The following is a 21,522-nucleotide window of genomic DNA, read 5'->3' as shown; positions in this document are numbered from 1 at the left end:
TCAAAGAAGTAGTAACTGCTTAAATATGAATCATCATTTTAAGTGCTTGTTAGCACTGAAAAGAATGAGCTCAACAGTGATTTCACAACATACTACTTGGGAATCTACTGATGTTTATATGGTTTTGAGATTAATCTTACACATTGTATTCTAGGTTATCTACTGGATGATATTGGAGAGAAAGGGAGATGTGTATTGAAGGCTGAATGTCCCTGTGAATCTAATGGAAAAGTCTATCAGTCAGGAGAAGTCCGGAAAGGACCCTGTGGTTCTCAGTGGTATGTATGTGTTTTTTGTCCACATTTTGCTGAGGGTGAAAAAAATACTACTATTTTAATCTTACTTGAAATAAACCCTAAATCCACCTTAAAATAAACTTTTCCTAAATAAAAAGCAGCCTCACTGGATTTTCAATGTTGATATTTTATCTTTTAATTTTTGAGGAATGTTTAGTGTGCTATTTGTATGAAATATGTGACCTTTCTGTGTATCTTTCAAAGATAATGTTTTTCAGTAACTTAAATGGTGTTTTGAGTAGTGATCCAGATGGTGGTAGCAAATATAGAGCAAGAATAATACAAGAGTGTGGTACAAGAATGAAACAGTAATTGTGCTAATTGCAAAGCATATTTAATAAAATATACAACCAGAAACAACCCAACACTTCTCAAATAACTTCATCTGAGGCTATGCTGCTGAAGATACGTTTCCCAGAGTGGATTTGAATGTGCCAGAAGTTAGGGTAGATTATTTCCATTCAATAATGAGTTTGATTCTTCCTTTTGACTATTGCAACAATTTGCTGACCAGAAAGATCTCCCCATTACTCATTATTACTTTTCTCTGAAATTGCAAATTTCTGCAGGACTCCAAAGAACTTTTCTAGAAATAACTAATATCCTTCTGAGAAACTAATTTGACTCAATGTAAACCAATCTGTTATTTATAGTATACTATTTCCCTAAAAATTGGAAATGTTTTATTGGTGTGGTAATAATTTATTAGTAATAATATGAATAACAATAGCTATGGTTGATTAAATGTCTATAAAAATGCTGTTCAGGAGAAATATAATTTGAGTTCAAATGTCACCCACATAGAAAACATCATTTTTTAGTTGATGCATTTATAAAAAAGAAACAAACATGTGGAATTAATTTCTATCATATATTTTATATATCTAAAATATTATCATTTCAACATAAAGTTAGTATACAAAGTTAACAGGAGATTTTACAAATTTTTTATATTGTCTTCGATGTCTGTGCATGTTTCATTTATGGCAGATCTCAACCTGAACTAGCTACATTTCAAATAATCAATAGCTATATGACTCTGTAATGTGTTGGACAGTGCAGGTCTACAATGCGGCAAGTAGCATATGTTTTCATGCTAACAATGATATATGCCCCATATAAACAAACCCTTGAAATCCAGTTTACAAGTGTCTATAAGTTTAATGCAGGCAGATGTTATTATCTTATTCAATAGAACTCAAGGTGTTTTGTGAGCTGAGATATTGGGTGGAGAATGCATATTGTCTAACAAAGCTCAACTAAGCATTTTAGGGTAAGTCGTAATTTTTTTCAACATGATTTCTGACATTCAACATAACCATTTTCTTTTAACAGCACGTGCCAGGAAGCAAAGTGGTCTTGCACTGAAGCGCTGTGTCCTGGAAGATGTAAGGTGGAAGGGAGTTCAATCACCACCTTTGATGGTGAAAAATATAACCATCCTGGGAACTGTCACTTTTTGGCCATTTACGTATGTACTAGCCTGGAGCACTCGAGAAAACTGATGCAGTCACTGAGCTATTTTTTAGCCAATTTGAAGCACAATCGTCACCTCCAATTACTATTTAAAAATAAAAACCAGACAGCCCTTCAATTCCTGACCATATATTCCTGTATGTGTCGGCTCTCCCCTATTGGTATTGACAATCAGTACTACCTGTGCCCTTTAGGAATTCCTACTTTACACAAAAAGCCCCTTTCATCACTAATAGTTTTCTAAATACATTGGAAAATTATTTGTTCTTTTACTTTTTTTTCATGTGTTCACCAGTGACTCAAATGGAAACCATCTTTTACATTTTATGATGCATTTTCCTCTTTCATCATTATTCTTTTACACTTATTTTTAGTTTTTATTATACAATATATCAGTGTGGTAGAGGTTGTCCTTATATTTAAATTCTCTTCAGTCTTAACATTTTAAGTACTTTGAACTGCAATGAAAGGGGGGATTTCATTTTGTAGTTTCTGCCTTTTAGCTATCATGAGAATAAGTAATTTTATTTAGTCTTCCTGATAAGAAACAAAGTGAGCAAAGTTTGTGATTCCTGAAGTGTGAGGTGTCCAGTAATCTAAGAAATGTACTGGCTGCTGCTAAAAGTCAGTTTTCCTTTCTTTCTTTCTGTGCTCCTCGTGTAACCCATGAAGATATGGGATGGAAAAAGTGAGAAGGAAATGTTCCAAAATGTATGGAATATTTGCTTCTTATAGTTTAGAGGTCCCTTGATCTTAAAATGAGAACTGGAAGTCAATGTTCAACTTGAATTATATTATGATTTTACATAGTAAATATCTCTCACGTTGGATTTAAACAGACACTGTGGATTGCCCAGAGAACAGACAAGCTAGGTTGCCTCTGATTCCCCTTAGTCTCCATAATGCAGCATGGTTCCCTTGAAAAAGAAGACAAAAAAGTAAAGATAAACAAAAAAAAATCACTGTAAAAAACCACCAGTCATAAACAACATAGATGTAGCTGACAGAAGATACTAGGACAGTCTGTAAGCACTTGGCCAGTTTTAGAGTATACCGTGGGCTGAAGTAGGTCTCTGTTTTCAGAACAGAATGACTGTAGATAAGCATGTGGTGATAGGAGAGTAGACTTTGGGTGGTGAGCACAGAAGGGATATACGGAGGTTGTGTTATAAAGCTGTGCATCTGAAAAGTATATATTATTAATCAACATTATCCCAATACATTTAATTGAAAAAAAAATGCTAACATGCATTGTGAATGAATCACATGGTAGTAACATATAATCAATAACATTGTAATAAACACTTAAATGAAATGCCATTTTCTAAAACAGGATGAAGATTGGTCTGTTAGTGTTGAGCTTCGTCCATGTCCAAGTGGTCAGTCAGGAACGTGCTTAACGAGTGTTACACTCCTCCTGAATTCGGTAAGTCATCAGCTTCCTGAAGTTTATTAAGAGCACGGTCAAATCAATTCACAAATTCAGACTTTTTGAGGTTGGTGAAGAGAGGTTTTACTATGTAAATTAGAAACACAAATACGATTATACAGAAATTGATAAAGTCTCTGGAAGGGCTGGGTAGTTCCAAGGACCCTTAAATACATAAAAACTGCCATAGGTATACAACTGATGTCCTAATCATATTGCAATTAAGCAACCTTATGTGCTTATAAAATTGTTAAATTCTGTGGCCCACTTAAGAAGGCAATTGCATTTGTTTAGAATTTTATGAATGAGAAGCTAACATTTCCAGGGAAAATAGACCCAAATGAGGAGAGAGAGCAGTCACCCTGGTGTTCGGCACTTTCAAGCTATTTGACCTTTGAGAATCCAGCTATCTTCTAGGCTCTTAATTGCCTCATCTATGTATTGGGAATGAAGCACCCTTTACAATCTTCCTCAAAGAGGTGGTGTGAGAAACAAGGAAGCAAAGTATGAAAAGTGCTTTAAATTTGTTCTATATTTTAGATATTTATAAATCAATCCAAATTGAGCATGTTTTATGGGACAAAATTTCAAGTTCATGTATTACCTTAAAGTGAAATTATTTTGTAAATTAATATGAACTAATGATGTATTTTAAATTCTAGTCTGGTTCAGTTGACAAATACGTATTCGATAGAAATGGAACAGTCACAAATGACAAGATTGGAAATCAAAGTTACTACTATTCAGGTAAGTTGAATAGTACCATTAATAATACCATTTAAAAATAAATGTAAAAGGCATTTATTTATTGAAGTGTTAATGATATTAAATGTTTCTGTTTTAACATATATTAAAGAATAAAAGCACTTTAAGAAATGAAAAACTTTAATGTGTTAATTATTGCTATTAATTGTAATTATTTTAACAGACAAAGTACAGATATTCAAGGCATTTTCCTCATACTTCCAAGTAGAAACAGACTTCCATGTAAAAATGCAAATACAGATTGTTCCCGTGATGCAATTATATGTTTCCATGCCACCCAACCAATTCACAGACACAGTGGGTAAGTGCTTTGCCTATGCTTTTATTTCTAAGGCTCTAATATGACCATGACTTATTGTAATTTTCAATTGTCTCTTAATGACACTAAACCATAAAGCATTTTTACTTAACCTACCAATCTTCCTTTTTATATTGCAGTAAAATAATTACAATTTTCTTTTTATAGTAAGTACAATATTATTATAAAATATATTCCCAAATTGTTCTCAACAGTTTAAACATTTTAAGGTTTTAAATTAAGGCTTTTGTTAAGTGATATTTGATAATAAGTTATGTATCATTTTAATATATATTATTAAGGTTTTGATCTATGGAAGAATAAATGAAAGTATTATGGCTATAAATCTTTTGAAAATCATGTTTCAAGATGTATCATATCTTCCAATGAGGTTTTTCTTATTACAGAAATCATCTCTTACATACTGTCATTGATGTCAACCAATTATGGCAAATCCTAGGGTTACTTATATGTGTAAAGACCAATCAAGACATTCTCTTAGATAGCTTCCACAGTTTTGATTTGAACAAAGAGCTGAATGCGAAGCTAGAATATGAGTCCAAAGAGTTGAGTCGGTAAGGAGATGTTCGACTTTGTCCTGTGCCCTCTTGCAGGACTCTGTGGCTCCTACAACAACAGAGCCGAGGACGATTTCATGTCAAGTCAGAATATATTGGAAAAGACATCCCAGGCATTTGCTGATTCTTGGGAGATGATGTCCTGTCCTAAAGGAAATCTGGCTTCATGCATCAGTATAGAAACAGGTAAGGTTAATTAAATGCCAAACTCTAATTAAATATTAGGTGCTAGGGATTATATACTTACTCTGGTAATGATAAGAGACTATCAGATAATCCTGGTTTTAACTAGTGTTTGCTGTACTGTCCCATGATTAGAGGAAACAGCAGAGAATCAGTCTGCCTGACTGAGAGTATTCCTAGTGAACTCATCTTTCACGGGGCTTGGGGGTCATCTCAATTGTCTTCTTCTATAGCTGTTCTTTCTTTCTCATACTATTTTCTCCATAGCTATAGAACAAAAGGGGTGGAAGAGACTTTACAGATTATTGGGTTTATTATTCTTTTCTTTTAATTTAGCCATGGAAGTTATCATTGCTTAAAATAATGAGACTCACTCAAACCACTGAACCACTTAACAATATAGCTTTAGCTAGATTCAGGCCTCCCAATCACTGCTTTCAAATAAATATATTAGTTATACCAAACCCCACATTTACATCTCACTAAGGAAGCTGTACACTTGGGTGGCAGAGGTGAAATTATGGCAGGGGTGCGGTGGCTTCATTTACCAACTTGTCAATGCAGACGCAAGTGAATATTTTAAACTAAAGGGCACCTAATAAATAATCTGGTTCCTTTTTACCACTTATGTACTTAAACTGCATTTTAGACAAAGGTTAGCTGATTGAATACAGAAGTCCTAAGCTAGTAAAGATTGGGCCTCTATGGTTATTTCTGATTTTGTCATGTATTTCTGATTATGTCATGCTAGTTTTTATACAGTGATAGAAATTCAATTCATGGTAGCAAACCGCTTTAAAAACATAATTGCCTTAATAAAGACAAAACTCTGTTAAACATTTACACTTTGTCTTTCAGTTAAAAAATATGACATCATTAATATAATTTGTGGGTGACTTAATTTTCTTCCAGAAAAGTTTGCTGAAAGGCACTGTGGAGTTCTTCTTAATTCAAGTGGGCCTTTTGCTTCCTGTCACGCAGTTGTGAACCCTAAACCATATCAGGAGGTATGTGAGAGTCTAACATTAACTTTTTGGGGAAATACTTTGATTATATCAAAAGAGGCATGTAGCTATTACAATTTTTCCAAAAACAACCATTGACAGTAGATTAAGAGATATGTTTTTATTGAGTATTGGATTCCAAATGTATTTAATTATTACATATATCAACTTTAATTTAAAAACTGGGAAAAAAATGAGGAAAAATCTTAAATGATTTTCTCTTTCTGTCTTTCCTAAGTTCTTTGCAAACTCCATTGAAAATTGATTTGCTGTTTTACAAATTTTTGAAAAGAAATATCTCCAAAAGTTTCAGAAATAATTTTTTCAAGTAAAAGGAGTTGTTATGAAGGGAAGCATTATACTCAGTTTATCTGTTCACCTGAATATTTTCATAATATAATAGAAATTTGTTTCTTATCTTAAAGGAATGCAAAAAACACACGTGCACTTGTGAAAACAGTCAGGATTGCCTGTGTGCAATTTTAGGCAACTACGCGAAAGCATGTGCTGAGAAGGGAACGTACATAGTGGGGTGGAGACCTGGACAATGTGGTAAGCTTGGACGATGTATTCCAAGCTTTCTAGCTTGGAATAATTTTACTTCCTTCCCAACTTTGCTATAGTGTGTGTGGTGTGTGTGTGGTGTGTGTGTTTAGGCACATATATTTACAAATTTGTCCTTGGTTCTTTCAAAGATGATCTTCTGTTTCTGATACAGAACACATTGTTAGTTGCCAGAGGCATGGTTTAAAACAGTCTATCTCCTGGCCCTGGGAAGGGGAGGATGAGCTTCAGGTACTAGCGTGGCATTTTGGAAATCAGTGTGACAATAGGCAGTAGGAACTATGAAAATCTTCATCCTCCCTGATACTGCATTTATACTTTTGAGGATTTATACCAAGGAAAATGATAATTTAAAATATTAATAATATACATTTATGTTCCCCACTTGTATTGATTATTCAAGATTCATGTCCTTTTTTTTTTGTAATTAAATTCTGATATTCCTCTGGGAATCTGCCCCATCTTTATTGGAGTAAATCTTAGTAGAACTACCAATCAAAGCAGCCCTCCCTCCCAAAGGGCAAGGGATTAGCTTGTGATTTAAATAAAGTCACCCAGTGCCCATATATATAGATAACTTTGAGCAATCTTTGCCTTTTTACTTCTTGGTTTATTCCTTTTTTCTTGATATAATATGTTCATATTTAGTAAGAACAGAATATATATGTATATATACAAATATATTTATATATAAACATGTTTCTGTTCAATTATTATATGGTGAAATTTAAATAATGTCCTACTTTTACTGCATTTCTAAATATTATATACATTAATAACTTGTTTATTAAAAACCAAATAAAAATCAATCAGTAAACTAGAGGCCCAATGATCATAAAACTTTGTTTTAAAATGTGTATTACACCATTTGAATACAACTTTAGAAAACACTTGATTTACAAAAATAACACTTTGTAGAAAAACATCCCTTAGAGATCAAACTTAATACTTCATAAGCCATATCCAGTCAGTCAGTAAGTTCTGTCCAGTTTACCTCCCAAATTTCTCTAAAATCCATTCATATCTCTTTATCTTTATTGCCATCAACATAATTCAAGAAACCATTATTTTTTCTCCTGGGTGACTTCAACAATCTCCTGCAATCTCTCTCTTGGTTGGTTCCCTCTAATCCATTTTCTACGGAGAAATCAGTGTAATTCTTAAAGTGAAACCAAGTAAAGCTAACCTGATCCTGTGAGACTCAGTTTAAAACAAGGCAGGGGCTTGGCAAGGCTCTGAAAGGCCACACTGCGCGAGGGGGTGCTGTGCGTTCAACTGCTGACTCCCGTCTGGGCTCACAGTGTCTGTTCTTCCACTTGCTCTTTAAAAGAATTTCCCTCCCTTCTAACTTAGGCTGTTTCCAAGGCACAGAATTCCCTTTCTCTAGGCTGCCTTCACGCTGTCCCTCCTCTTCACTATGTGCAGGTTCCCAGTTGTACACAGTTAAGAGACCTTGTCTCGCTTTTTATAGCACATAACACATGTCCTTCCCCCTGGAATATAATCTGCGTGAGAGCGGTGTATTACCATTCTTCTTCATGGGCTTTATCCCCAGCAGCCTATGTAAAGATATGCTAGGGACTCAATATTGACTGAAAATAAGAAAAAAATAAACAAGTATTTTTTCTTGACTACAATCTCAATTATGAATAATTTATTATAATATCTATAAATATCAAGTTGAAGTAAAGTTGCTACTTTTTCTGGAGATACATACATACTTGCTTTTTTTGTCCCTATACCAACAGATTACTCCTGTCCAAGTGGCCTAGTTTTCAAGTACAACGTAAAAGCCTGCAATACTTCTTGCCGATCATTGTCAGAAAGAGATAGAAGCTGCGATATAGAAGATGTTCCAGTTGATGGATGCACTTGCCCTGATGGGATGTACCAGAACAGTGAGGGAAACTGTGTTTCCAAATCCCAGTGTGACTGCTACGTGGACGACAAGGTCATGAAACCAGGCAAACTCATCCATATTGATGACAATAAATGGTATGGAGACCACATGGGTGCTTGTTACAGCCTGGCATCCAGGGACTGTCCTTTTCAGAGAAATAGTCTTGCTAGTTTGATGTCTTCTTTAGACCTGTCATATCCTTTATCTTTCTTACTAAGATTGGTTATTGTCCCCTTTGACCAGTTTTCATTGCATCATGGCTATAACTGATTTATCTTCTTATTTGGTTTTAAATACCAGTAGAAGAATATTTTAGCAGCTCCTACATGCAAACAATGCAAAATAATTTTCTATTCAGACAATGTTTTCTAGTTGCCTCTCACCATTCATCATTCCACAAAACTTATTAAATAAATATCTGCCATGTGCCAGGCCTTGTGATGAGTGAGAAAGTGCAGACATGAGTGAACATTGCCTTGGACTCACAGAGTAAGCAGGGTGCTGCCTATTGTGAGGAGGTTTGTATATTATAACAGGGGAGCAGAAAGGGCCAGTTCCTACCTGAGGAGATGGGAAAACTCCTCAGAGAAGAGCAGCATTTGAGTTTTCTGAAGGGATGAATGTTCTCCAGATAAAATTAGGCTGTAAGGAGTGATTTCTAGTCGAGTAAACAGAATGCACTGATGTAGAAAATGCTTGACAAAGTATTACACACACGGGTTGTTGTTGCGTAGTATTGGGCTGGAAAAGTAGACAGTGGCCAGGCCATACTCAGGAATTTAAACTTAGTTTCTGAGTAATAGGAGGAGTTGAAGAACTGTTATTTAGTCATGGCTATGGAGGTTGTGTTTTCTGTAAAGTGATTTATCCACATGTCTAGTTCCATAGAACAACATAGCAATTCTTAACAGTGTAACTGCAAAGTGAAGTAGCCATTCCAAAATGCTTTGGATGCATCTTCTCTGTGTTCTTTACTTCCATGAAGCATTCATTTGGCAATAATGATTTTTCTTGGCCATTTAAAAGTAAAGCATAAGTAACACCTTTTTAATCCTCACTTGAGGATATGTTTATTGATTTTAGAGAGAGAGGAAGAGCAGTGGGGTGGGGGGGAAAAGAGAGAGAGAAAGAGAGAGAGAGAGAGAGAGAGAGAGAGAGAGAGAGAGAGAGAGAAAGAGAAAGAAAGAGAGACAGACATCATTGTGAGAGAGAAACGTTGATCAGTTGCCTCCTGTATGTGCCCCGACCAGGGATCAAACCCACAACCTAGGTGTGTGCCCTGACTGGGGATCAATCTGCCAACCTTTTGGTGTATGGGATGATGCTCCAACCAACTGAGCCACCCCAGCAGGGCTAAATGACATTTTTTTTTTTTCCATCAAAGCACACAAATTATTTGGTCGAGGTTTGATAATGATACTTTCTCTGTATATGGTGGCAAATCAGTACATTACCTTTTTAATGAAACTTAGGCTACCTCCAAATTATGGTTTTCTTCAGCATTACCCCACTTCAGGCCCCTGTGAACCCTCCCTGGCACTAGTATGAGAGCTAACTTTGCTGTCCTTTGCCCTGTACCTCGTCTCTGGCTCATGTTCTCTGCACTGGTGCCAGCATGTCTAACCTAAATTCAGATTGTTCCATGTAGCCGCTCAGAAACTCTAATGGTGACACAACTGAAGAATAGAAACAAACTTGTGCGTTATTTAAGATCATTGGAAATCTGAACCAACTCTCTTTTACCACTTCTCCCTATCATACATCCTACCTGCTATCCAAACAAGTTACTAGAACATACCTTGTTCTTTTCTGCATCACAGCTTTGCATCTATCTCATCAGCAGTATCTGTTGAATCTTACTCATCCATCAAGATCCAACCATCTTTTCTATGAAGCTTTCTTTGATGTCCATAGAACCTTGTTTGTACATTCTCATAATACATACAAAACTGTGTCTTGTAATTTGGTACATTTGCATCTTCTGGGGACTTTGGCTCACTCATACTACTACTTGTGATAAAACAGGTGGTTTGTGAATTAGGGGTTGAAGTTGCTGTAACAGTGTATTAAGATGTTGTCATTGAAATTTGATGTTAAAGGTGAAGGGATTAGCCACAGAACACATGTGGATAACCTGTAGATACAGACAACAGTGTGGTGATGGCCAGGGGGAATGGAGAGTGTGGGGGGGTGGACACAGGCAAAGGGGGGTGGATGGGAATATCTGTAATAGTGTAAACAGTAAATAATAAAGTAAAAAGTAAATATATCATTTTTTAATTTCCAGTATCTGTGAGGATGGAATTCTTCTTTGTCAGAATCCAATTGATTTAACCCGACGTAAGTGTCAAAATCCTGAAGAAGGCTTAAGATACCTACTTTGGTTAAAACAAGCAAACAAACAAACCTGTGCAAGAGGCCCTTGATTAACAGCTTCCTTTATCCTGCAGATAATTGCTCTGGAGGGGCTGCATACGTTGACTGCCGTGACCCTAAGGCAAAGAGAAGAGTTGACCGTACGTGTAGCACTCGGAACATACCTAATTTTGAAGTAAGTAACATGGCATCAGGGTTTAGCCCTTTAAAACGTTTTTCACTGTTTCATGGTAGAAGTAACTGAAACGCCAATGAAAACTAATGAGGTCATATTCATCGTGTGTTATTTTGACCTGGCCAGTGTTCACATGAAGTACATACTTGGTATATTGATGTCCTGCACATTAGTGTGGAAAAGGGGATGCGCTTAGAGCAGCGCCTCATGTTGTGTGTGTTCTGTTCATTCCTGAAGGAGAACCTGCCTTGCAAGCGGGGGTGCTATTGTCCAGAAGGAATGGTTCGAAATTCTAGAGGGCACTGTGTCTTTCCTGACGACTGCCCGTGCTCCTTTGGTGGACAAGAGTATGGCCAAGGACGTGTCACCTCAGTAGGCTGCAACCAATGGTACAGAATAAAGGATGACTATTTTATTTGTCTTGGGTATTTGAAAGTGTACAGTCTGCTCTTATTTTCACAGGAAAGAAGTCGTGCTTTGGGATATTTGAAAAAATAATGGTCAAATATATTTAGGAAAAAATGCTGTTTCTTGAAATAGAAACTTTTATAACATTATATGTAATGAACATCATCAAATGAAGAAAACTGCAAAATTTAAATCAATATGACTTTGTTCTATGCTTTTTAATTTTTTACATTTAATTTTATTTTCTCCTCACCCAAGGACATGCTTATTGATTTTAGAGTGAAGGGAAGGGAAGGAGAGAGAGAGGGAGAGAAACATTGATGTGAGAGAGAAACAGATTGGCTGCCTCTTGCACGCAGCCCAATAGGGATGGAACCTGCAACCTAGGCATGTGCTCTGACTGGGAATCAAATCCGTGACCATTTTTGTTCATGGGATGATACTCCAACCACTGAGCACACTGGCCAGGGCTGTTTTATGCTTTTTTACAAAATCAGTATGAGTATATAAATCTTGGAATAATATAATTACCAGACTCCATCTTTGCTTTCTCTTAGTACTTGCATAAAAGGATCTTGGAACTGTACACAAAATGAATGTCAAAATACCTGCCACATCTATGGGGAAGGTCATATTCAAACTTTTGATAGAAAAAGTTACAGCTTTGATGGCCTCTGCCAGTATTCATTTGTTGAGGTAATTAAAGTGTTTTACTGCGTTTTTCTGTATTTGTTATTTAATATTTATTGTACATGAGCTCTGGAGAATTTTATTCTCAAAATGTTTTTTTTTAAAGCCACTTCTATGTTTCTCAGAGGCAGTAAAATGTAACATAAAGTAATGCTGACTCTCAAGGCATTTGACCTGGATTTGAATCCCAGCTCGATCATTTTTCAGATGTGTGACTTTGTGCGCATTCCTTAGCCCTTCTGTGTCTCCCTTTCTTTATTTATAAAACAGGGGTGCACATAGCCCCAACTTGAAACCAAATTAGGAAAAATATTGGCACACATGCTAAGTACTTAATAAATATTAGGTATTATTATTTCAAGAACAGCACTATCAGTAACAGTGATGACATTTTATCAGTGCTTCTTTGTCAAGCAAACATATATTTTATTCATTTAATCATTACAATACTAAAAGGCTCATGATGGTATGTCTATGATTCAGGTGAAAAAATAGAGGTTAAAGAGACTAAGCTGTGTAAATTACTAAGTAGGCGATGCCATATTCAAACCTCATCTATCCAATTCCAGAGTTTGTTATATCCAGCTAAGCTCCTTCCTCAAAAACACCTAATGGGTGAAATTTGGATTGTTTTGTATTTATGCATTAGTCTTTGATTGAATATTAAGTTTTATATAAATCACTGAGAAAAGTTTACCCTTAGCTATTTATAGTGCCCAGAAATATATTTACAATTATAAACTTACATAATTCAAATACTTACATATCTATGGTATAATTCTAAGCCTGTGTAGAAGTAATGAGAAATGCCTGAGTCAAAGCGAGTTAACCAGTTTGGACTCATCCAAGGATACTATTTTCTTTTGGAAATTACGTAACAAACTACCAGCATATGGTCATTTACTTGAAGATGTCACTGACTAGGAAATAATTGTCTGATACAAATATTGTAATTGAGTGCCACATCCCTGATGTTAACAAACTTATCACAATTTAATTTTTAAAGGATTACTGTGGTCGTGAAAATGGCACATTCCGTATTTTAACTGAAAGTGTCCCATGCTGTGAAGATGGGCTCACGTGCTCACGAAAAATCATCGTTGCCTTTCAGGTACAGTACCACGTCTCCTTAGTTACTCTTTCTCTCGGGTAATGAGTGGCCCCCCCAAACTGATGTACTTGTAAATATATCCTTTAATTTACAGGATCAGAATGTCATCTTGCACGATGGTAAAGTAACAGCAATCAAAACTACAGAGAGTAGGGACTGTGAACTCCGTGGAAACGCATACTCTGTGCACACCGTTGGCCTGTACTTGATTCTGAAATTTGTCATTGGAGTAACCGTGATTTGGGACAAAAACACAAGAATGTCTGTTATATTGGATCCACAGTGGAATGTATGTACATCTCTAATAAGTAACTAACTGGGGAGCAAAAGCATATCTGTTACTGAGAATTGCAGACATGTGCATAGGTGGAAAGTGGGAGAATGCTGGTCTCTGTTATAGAACAAGCCCTCCACGTCTATCCAGCCTTTGCAAGCAACATGAAATATAATCAAAGATGATAGAAGCTGGTGAAAAATAAATGCAGGAAACCTGGGACATTCTAGTTTAACCATATTTAATTATTTGAGATTATCGCATAATTCAATTTTGAGGAAATTGGTGTATATATAGAATTAGCTGTATTCCTGAGAGCAAATATGCTAAGAACCTAAGAGCATACTCATATATAATTTGAAGCTAGTGAATATAATTATTTTTTTAATTCTTAAGGTATTTACCTTAGTTGATACTAGATCATTTTACGTATAGGATGGTAGCTTGGATTAAATGGTAGCAGAATCTTATCTACGGATTATGGTTTCCTTTCAAAATTTGAAATTTAAAATAGATTGATGATAACATATGTAATCATTATCTATCAATCTCTATACATGTCCCTAGTAGAGCTCACTTTTAACTTTCCATTCTCATCTCCCTACATGTATTTACGTATCTATGTCTTTGATAACTTACTTATTAGTTTTCTTTTCTGATCTGCATAGGGCAAAGTGTGTGGTCTTTGTGGAAATAGCAATGGCGATCTCAAAGATGATTTCACAACACGACACTCATCAGTAGCTACTGGAGCACTGGAGTTTGGAAATAGTTGGAAAACTACTCAAGAATGTTCAGACACAGTAGCTCAAACTTTCCCATGTGACTCAAACCCATACTGCAAAGCTTGGGCGGTGCGGAAGTGTGAGATCATCCGGGACAGCACTTTCAGAGACTGCCACAGCAAGGTAGCCTAGCTCCCAGAGCGACGACCCACACACGGTCGGGCCCCAGGGACTCACGCTCTGTCCTCTGCCTAGGTGGACCCCAGTGTTTACTATGATGCGTGTGTGGAAGAAGCCTGCGCGTGTGACATGGAGGGGAAGTACCTGGGATTCTGCACGGCTGTGGCTATGTATGCGGAGGCATGCAGCGCAGTTGGGGTCTGTGTCACATGGAGAAAACCCGATCTTTGCCGTAAGTGAATTCCATAAATTGTTCTTGACAATGTAAGTAGATAGAATCATTTCATTAAACAGTCTTCCTCTCATTTTCTATGAAATATATATTCTTGTACTTAGAAAGGTTTAAAAACCCAAATAAGTTGTGATGGAAAAAATACTTATTTTTAAAAACATAGCACCTGGCATAGCACATTAAATTTCATTGTAGTTGCAAAAGTTTTTGTGTTCACCGGAGAAAATTTGAATACTTATGGGAAATATCTCATTAAAACTCAGATGAATAATAGAATGTTTACCTAATTTGTTATAGTCATACATCCTTAAGAACTTTATGTCACTTCTGGTTGAAGTACTCACTCATTATCTCGAAAACTTTTATGGAGCCCTAGCCAAGATGAACTGTAAAATAAATGTAAACTGAATCTTGATATACCTGGAAAGTGGTAACTTTAATAGAAAGCAGTCAACTCTTCATTTTAAAGGAAGGTGTTAGGAGAAGATGTGACAAATGAGCAACGTTAAAATTGAATCCTCGTTTTACTTAATTTATTATGCTCAGCATTATAATATATTGAAATCTTTAGTTACTTTATTTTGGTACTGCTATTTACATATTTTAAAAAGACAAATTTTCTCAGAGATTTATTTTTCTAATTTAAGTTTAAACATTAAAACGGTAAATCTAGACTATGACCTAAACTATCTCAAAATGGGAAAATTAATGGTTACTTTTCTACCTCAAGCCAACATGAATGTGATATTTCAAAGAAAGTTCTATTTTGATTCTATATGCTTTCCCCTTCTTTTTTGTGAGCTATTATTGCCTTATATAGCAATTTGAATAAATCCAAAGGAAATCAGTAAGACAGAATGATATACTTTAGTTCTGCTTATTGTTGATATTACTCAAAATCCCTTTTAAAAATTATTTGGGAAATGCCAGGTGGCGTTTGTCACATAATGAAAGGAATAATTTGATGTAATCCAATTACAGCTGTCTACTGTGATTATTACAATGCACCTGGAGAGTGCAGCTGGCACTATGAACCCTGTGGGACGGTGACAGCAAAAACATGCAAAGATCGAGTTATTGGCCAGAAATTTTCTGCATTTTTAGAAGGTAAGACAAATTTTAATGATATCCATGAAGTACTGCAAATTATATTGATATTTTAAAACTGGAAATTATTGTTAGCTCCTGGCAATTCAGTGCCTTACATTTTGTAATTTAATAAATAATTATCTTTTTAATGACATTAACATTTCCACATTGGAGCCATTTTCTCTAGATATAAGTTACCTGTTTAATGGGAGAGAGAGAGAGAGAGAGAGAGAGAGGAGACAGTGCTACAATCCCATTGCCCATTGTCATTCTTAAGAATGTGGTACCATTATGCTATCATCAACCTGAGTCCATGAAATCATTTAGGTAACTTGACAAATACATAATGTGGTCTAATCAGTTTCAGTAAGTAGAGCCAAACTAATGGTGGGTCGTTTTTACCCACAGGGTGTTACGCTAAGTGCCCAGACAGTGCTCCTTATCTGGATGAGAACACCATGAAATGCGTCAGTTTGTCCGAGTGCAGCTGCTTCTATAACGACGTCATACCAGCCGGGGGAGTGATCCAAGACAACTGTGGAAGAACATGGTGCGTTCTCTACATAACTTTCTCTATGTTATGTTAGAAAGTCTCTACATGACTTTCTAACATAATAGAAAGTATATGCATGTAATTTTCAACTTATTTCTAAATGACAAAGCCAGCTTTAGGTTTAGTACTGTATCAAGTTAGTTAGTTATTTTGTATTTTCAGTAAACCCACATATCAGCAGATGCTTTGTTATATTTTATACTGAATAATGCAGAAGACAAGATGAAATGTTACTATGTAGTTTTAAGTAAAAAGGAAGTTTGAATTCTATAAATGCACGAGCATGGTTAGAGCCGTTCCGACAGTGACGTGGAAGCAAAGAGGTGGCCTCCATACTGGAGCAGCACGGCCGTTGTATGGCATCCTGTTCAAAACTGAGGGAGTGAGAACTAATTCAGAGCCTGACTGCAAAGCTGCCTTTACGTCCCAAGAACTCCTCAGTGAAATGATTAGAAATAACAGTAAGTGAAAAAAAAACCCAGGCAATTTGAATCAATAGCATGCTCTTGGGGAAACAATTATTCACTGTTCTCTTATTTGGTTCTGGTATGCTTTTCAGTGTTAGACAATTTGTTGTTTTAAATTAGGGAGATGCATGTCAGTAGAGTTAAAGTTTCACCTCATTTCTTTCTTTCTTTTTTTTTTGTCTAATTTAACTTCCAGCTATTGCATCGCAGGAGAGTTGGTGTGCAGCGGTGAGTCATTGCATTTTACTCTGACTGATTTAGCAAAGCTGAGGTAAAGGGTCTGGGATCTTTTCAGTCCGGCAACAACAGAGAAGCAGGTACTTTAGACTGCCGCTCAGTGAATCCAGACCATCCGTGCCAGTGTATTTGTTGATCCTGGGTCACTTCAAATCCAGTGCTGCAAAGGCATTGCAGAGACTGGCACGCAGGCGGTCTTCCTGCTGCATGCATGCCCCTGCCTATTTGTAGGTTCTGGGAATTAAGGGGGTGAGACATCAGCCAAAATAGTTTAATAAAGGGGTGGAGTGGAAGGCGAGGGTTAATGTAGGTAGAATTAAATAATCAAAGAATTCCTGAGCAACACATCTCAAAAATAAATTCAATAAGCTCCAGGAGAATATATGAACTACTCCTTTTTGTGTTAATAACATAAGAAAGAGATAGATAACTTATAGACAACTTTAGATTTAATTATTTTCAAGTTTTTACATCAATAATAGTAATTTATGATTATTTCAGGAACTGCTTCTAGAAATTCAACATTTAAAGGTAAAATCATCATTATGTTTTAAATATGCATTTCTTTCATTTCTTTTTGTGGATAATTTTTATAGAGTCACATGAGTCTGTGCTAGTAAAAGATATGCTGTAAATCTGCTAATGTAAACATTTCAGATTAAAATTAACAGTTACTAGAAAATATGTGAAGATATTTATTATACTCCTGTGATAAAGTTAGGAATATGATTAAAACATTGAATAGGTATTGTATGCTTATTAGCTAAATATCATAATCCAAAAGTTGACACTTTTAGATAGTAATTGGAATAAATGGAATGACAAAGAAGTAAATTGGTCTTCTAAGAAGTACATATTTAAGAATCATGAATACACTGGGAGATCACTTGAAAACATAGAAATAAAAAGTTAATTCCTTTTTTAAAGAAAATTATTAAATTTTACTTACTCCATAAGCAAACTTATTTGACCACAGAATTTTTGCTTTCCTATAATATCCTATAATAATTTTCCTATAATAATTTCCTATTAATATCACATATTAATATGCAGAAGGATTTGTGTTCTATAGAACACATCTAAGTTTTGTAAAGACTATCTTAAGTAGAACTGAACGGGTACATTTATGGTAAAGGTTTTCAGGGTGTTTTATTTGCTACCGTGAATCAGGGATCCTCCACTTGGAATAAGTATATGGACCATGTCCCAAGCTTATTTATGTAAGAACCATTTTTCTACATGACATATTGTGAAATATTATTTGAAGTTGTAATCTTTTCAATTTTCACAATTTATTTTCCTTATTTTACCAAGAGAAGGTCATATAATTTCTTAATGTATGCATTTTCTGTAGCTGTAAGTGCATTTCAGTTATGTCCATTCAAGGGAGTGCCGGGCAGAAGGCAGTTTCACTGTAGATTGGGGGCTTCTCATTCCCTGGCGCTCAGCTACACTTGGAGTGGCTGCAGAACACAGACCTATTCCTGTCTCACGTGATTCAACGGGTGGGCTTTATTTCCTGTTGACTGATTTTTAGAGATAGTACAGTAAGTTAGAAACCTTAGGTTTTGATAACATACTTAAAGTCATATGATCATCTGGAAAATGCTATTTAAATTTTAGCTTATAAAGTTCCTATGAGATTTTGGTTAAGTGGTACTAACTGAAAATGATTAGTTATTTTTGGTAGACATGCAATAAGTATATAGTATTCTTTTGATTTAAATGAAAGATTGTTTTATCATGTAAACTCTGGTTTCTTCAAATAAAATTCCTAGCAAAACTTATTCAAGTAATTTATTTTCATAAATATTGTCTTCTCTAAACAGTTTCTACTACAACAGCTACCTCCATATTAAGCACCAAAGCAGTAAACATAAATGCTTATTTGTGTTTTGGCTTTTGAATTAGCAGCAAACTGAATCTGCTATTCAGATATTTTGGCCCTATTTTCAAATGTATCATCCTCTATTGATTGATTGATTGATTTTATTTTGCCTTCCTTATTTTTTATATTGATTTTTTATTAATTGTTCAGTTACAGTTGTCCTCATTTTTCCCATTACTTTCCCCTGCCCTCCCCTTCCCCCATCACCACTGTCTTTGTCCATGGGCTCCTTATTCATGGGTTCCTTATTGATGTCCTTGATGCTTCCCCTTGTTTCCTCCAGTGTCACCCTTGGACTTACATCTAAACTGTAATATGAGTGAAAATCTTCTCTATTTGAAGGTTATGTGTCCTAAAAAGAATACTCCACATACTACTAATTTGGAGAAAGCAGTTACTGAAGAAAATTCTATGTTAAATTCTTTGAAAATAATTTATAACTTGTTTTTAACTAACATCAAAGAATTTTAACTTTAATTGCATGGTTTATAAGTAAAAGAGTGGCCAGTAGGGTACAAAAGTATATTAAAATGTGTGAATATCTGATAAATGAGTGTAACTGTTACATATAATCATTTATTTGCATTCTAGAGATATGTAAACATGTCCTTCAATACCACTTTACATACATATCCAAATATTTGTCTCCTCCTTTGTATAGCCATCCCACTGGTAACCAGTAGGTCAGGCACAGGTAACCCATAATATCCAACCACAAGTTAATCAAGGGTCATTAAAAGAAATTCAAGACTTCCCTTTGCTGTATACAGCTTGCCTTTACAGTGGCATACTTAGGGGAAGTGTATTTTCCTGTTTTGTTGTTAAGAATGTCTTAGAGGAAGACGTTAGAAAAAATGTCATACAAAATGTTTTTTTGACCTTTTACTTCTGTTCTATGGGTTTTGAAATTTTAATTTCATATTTCAACATCTATTCACCAATATAATCAAATTTCTGTGAAACATTTATTTTGATCCATTCTATGTATGACCACAGACATTCTCAGAAACATACTTTTCCCTCTATACAAAACTTAATTTTTTCAATTTTTTTCTTTAATTCAGTGTCTTTCATTCCAGGGAGGCCAGCATCAAGCAGTGAAACAATAAGTAGGTGAAGTTAAAAGGCCTATAAAATGACAAAGTTTTTTTACATGTATTAAAATTATTTTATTTCAACTTATTAGAATTAACATACCCAATTTCCTATATTTAGGACCTTATCTTCCCCCAGCTGAACACTCTCTTTCTCCTCCTCTTTCTTTCTTTCTTCTATCCAGTATGTGTGTGTGTGTATTTAAATCTACAATATTTTTATGGAGGTATAATTGACATGACATTATATTAGTTTCAGATATACAACAATGATTCGATATTTGTACATACTGAGAAATGATCATCACAGTAAGTCTAGTTAACATCCTTTACATCACAGACCACAGGTTGCCATTTTTGTGTTCCCTATTAGACCTAGTTCCAATCTATATAATAGTTAGTTTTCAATAATTTTTCTAGGATAACAAAGATCAGAAGAACAAGAAATTTACTGGTATGGTGTAGAGAGAAATCAGGGTTGTTTGAGACTTGGAGGGGGGCAGCTTTTCCCTGGGTAAAGTACTTTTGGTCAAATACTACATCAAATACTTCACTGAATTAAGTACTTTTCACTGGTCACTGGTTTGTTTGTTTTAGCAAAGCTTGAAAGGATTAAGAAACTTATTTTACTGATGGGTACTTAGGTTGCTTCCAGTACTTGGCTATTGTAAATTTGTGCTGCTATGAACATTGGGGTGCATAGGCAAATGAATGGATCAAAAAACTATGGTACATTTACACAATGGAATTCTACACAGCAGAGAGAAAGAAGGAGCTTATACGCTTTGCAAACAGCATGGATGGAACTGGAGAGCGTTATGCTAAGTGAAATAAGCCAGGCGGTGAGGGACAAATACCATATGATCTCACCTTTAACTGGAACATAATCAACAAAAGAAAAAAGCAAACAAAATATAACCAGAGACATTGAAATTAAGAACAATCTAACAATAGCCAGAGGGGAGTGGGGAGAGGATAGTGGGGAGAGGGGTTTACAGGAGCGACTATAAAGGACACGTGGACAAAATCAAGGGGGAAGGTGGAGGTGGGGGAGGGAGGTGGGTTTGGCTGGGGTGGGGTGGAGGGATGGGGAGAAAATGCAGACAATTGTAATTGAATAACAATAAAGGTTAAAAAAAGAAAGTTATTTTAAATTCCTTTCCATAAATTTAACAGTATGGAGATTCCTTAGAAAACTAGAAATAGATCTACTATATGACACAGTAATTCTATTACTGGGTTTATCAGAAGAAAACAAAAACACTAAATCAAAAAGATATTCCCACCCTTATGTTCACTGCAGCACTATTTATAAAAACCAGGATATGGAAGCAATCTAGATGTCCATTGATAGATGAATGGATAAAGAAGACGTGGTCTACATATACAATGGAATATTACACAGCAATGAAAAAGAATGAAATCTTGCCATTTGTGACAAGATGAATGGACCCAGAGGGTATTATGCTAAGAGAAATAACTCAGATTGAGAAAGACAAATATATGGCTTCACTTATATGTGGAACCTAA

General features: G+C 35.4%; 1 protein-coding gene across 9 annotated transcripts in view; it reads left to right on the top strand.

Annotated features, from left to right (window-relative positions):
• The window catches only part of LOC112318433 (mucin-19), a 94,408-nt gene that overhangs the window by 20,784 nt on the left and 52,102 nt on the right, over positions 1 to 21,522 (top strand). For 8 of the 9 annotated variants that reach the window (XM_071221052.1, XM_071221056.1, XM_071221055.1 and 5 more), the window contains exons 10-30: positions 155 to 278; positions 1,632 to 1,767; positions 3,106 to 3,198; positions 3,864 to 3,948; positions 4,130 to 4,267; positions 4,879 to 5,028; positions 5,938 to 6,032; positions 6,455 to 6,581; positions 8,342 to 8,588; positions 10,781 to 10,833; positions 10,944 to 11,044; positions 11,282 to 11,433; positions 12,010 to 12,148; positions 13,149 to 13,253; positions 13,348 to 13,542; positions 14,196 to 14,435; positions 14,508 to 14,664; positions 15,646 to 15,771; positions 16,162 to 16,303; positions 16,970 to 17,001; positions 17,512 to 17,541. In XM_071221052.1, coding sequence (XP_071077153.1) covers positions 155 to 278; positions 1,632 to 1,767; positions 3,106 to 3,198; positions 3,864 to 3,948; positions 4,130 to 4,267; positions 4,879 to 5,028; positions 5,938 to 6,032; positions 6,455 to 6,581; positions 8,342 to 8,588; positions 10,781 to 10,833; positions 10,944 to 11,044; positions 11,282 to 11,433; positions 12,010 to 12,148; positions 13,149 to 13,253; positions 13,348 to 13,542; positions 14,196 to 14,435; positions 14,508 to 14,664; positions 15,646 to 15,771; positions 16,162 to 16,303; positions 16,970 to 17,001; positions 17,512 to 17,541 — 2,667 coding nt within the window. The remainder of the gene's footprint in view (positions 1 to 154; positions 279 to 1,631; positions 1,768 to 3,105; positions 3,199 to 3,863; positions 3,949 to 4,129; positions 4,268 to 4,878; positions 5,029 to 5,937; positions 6,033 to 6,454; positions 6,582 to 8,341; positions 8,589 to 10,780; positions 10,834 to 10,943; positions 11,045 to 11,281; positions 11,434 to 12,009; positions 12,149 to 13,148; positions 13,254 to 13,347; positions 13,543 to 14,195; positions 14,436 to 14,507; positions 14,665 to 15,645; positions 15,772 to 16,161; positions 16,304 to 16,969; positions 17,002 to 17,511; positions 17,542 to 21,522) is intronic. The other variant, XM_071221049.1, reaches the window with a different exon arrangement.

The sequence above is a fragment of the Desmodus rotundus genome, chromosome 3, assembly GCF_022682495.2.
Source record: "Desmodus rotundus isolate HL8 chromosome 3, HLdesRot8A.1, whole genome shotgun sequence".
In the NCBI taxonomy this organism is placed as follows: Eukaryota; Metazoa; Chordata; class Mammalia; order Chiroptera; family Phyllostomidae; genus Desmodus; species Desmodus rotundus.
The sequence above is the reverse complement of the archived record's forward strand: the minus strand, read 5'-3'. Positions and strand labels throughout refer to the sequence as shown.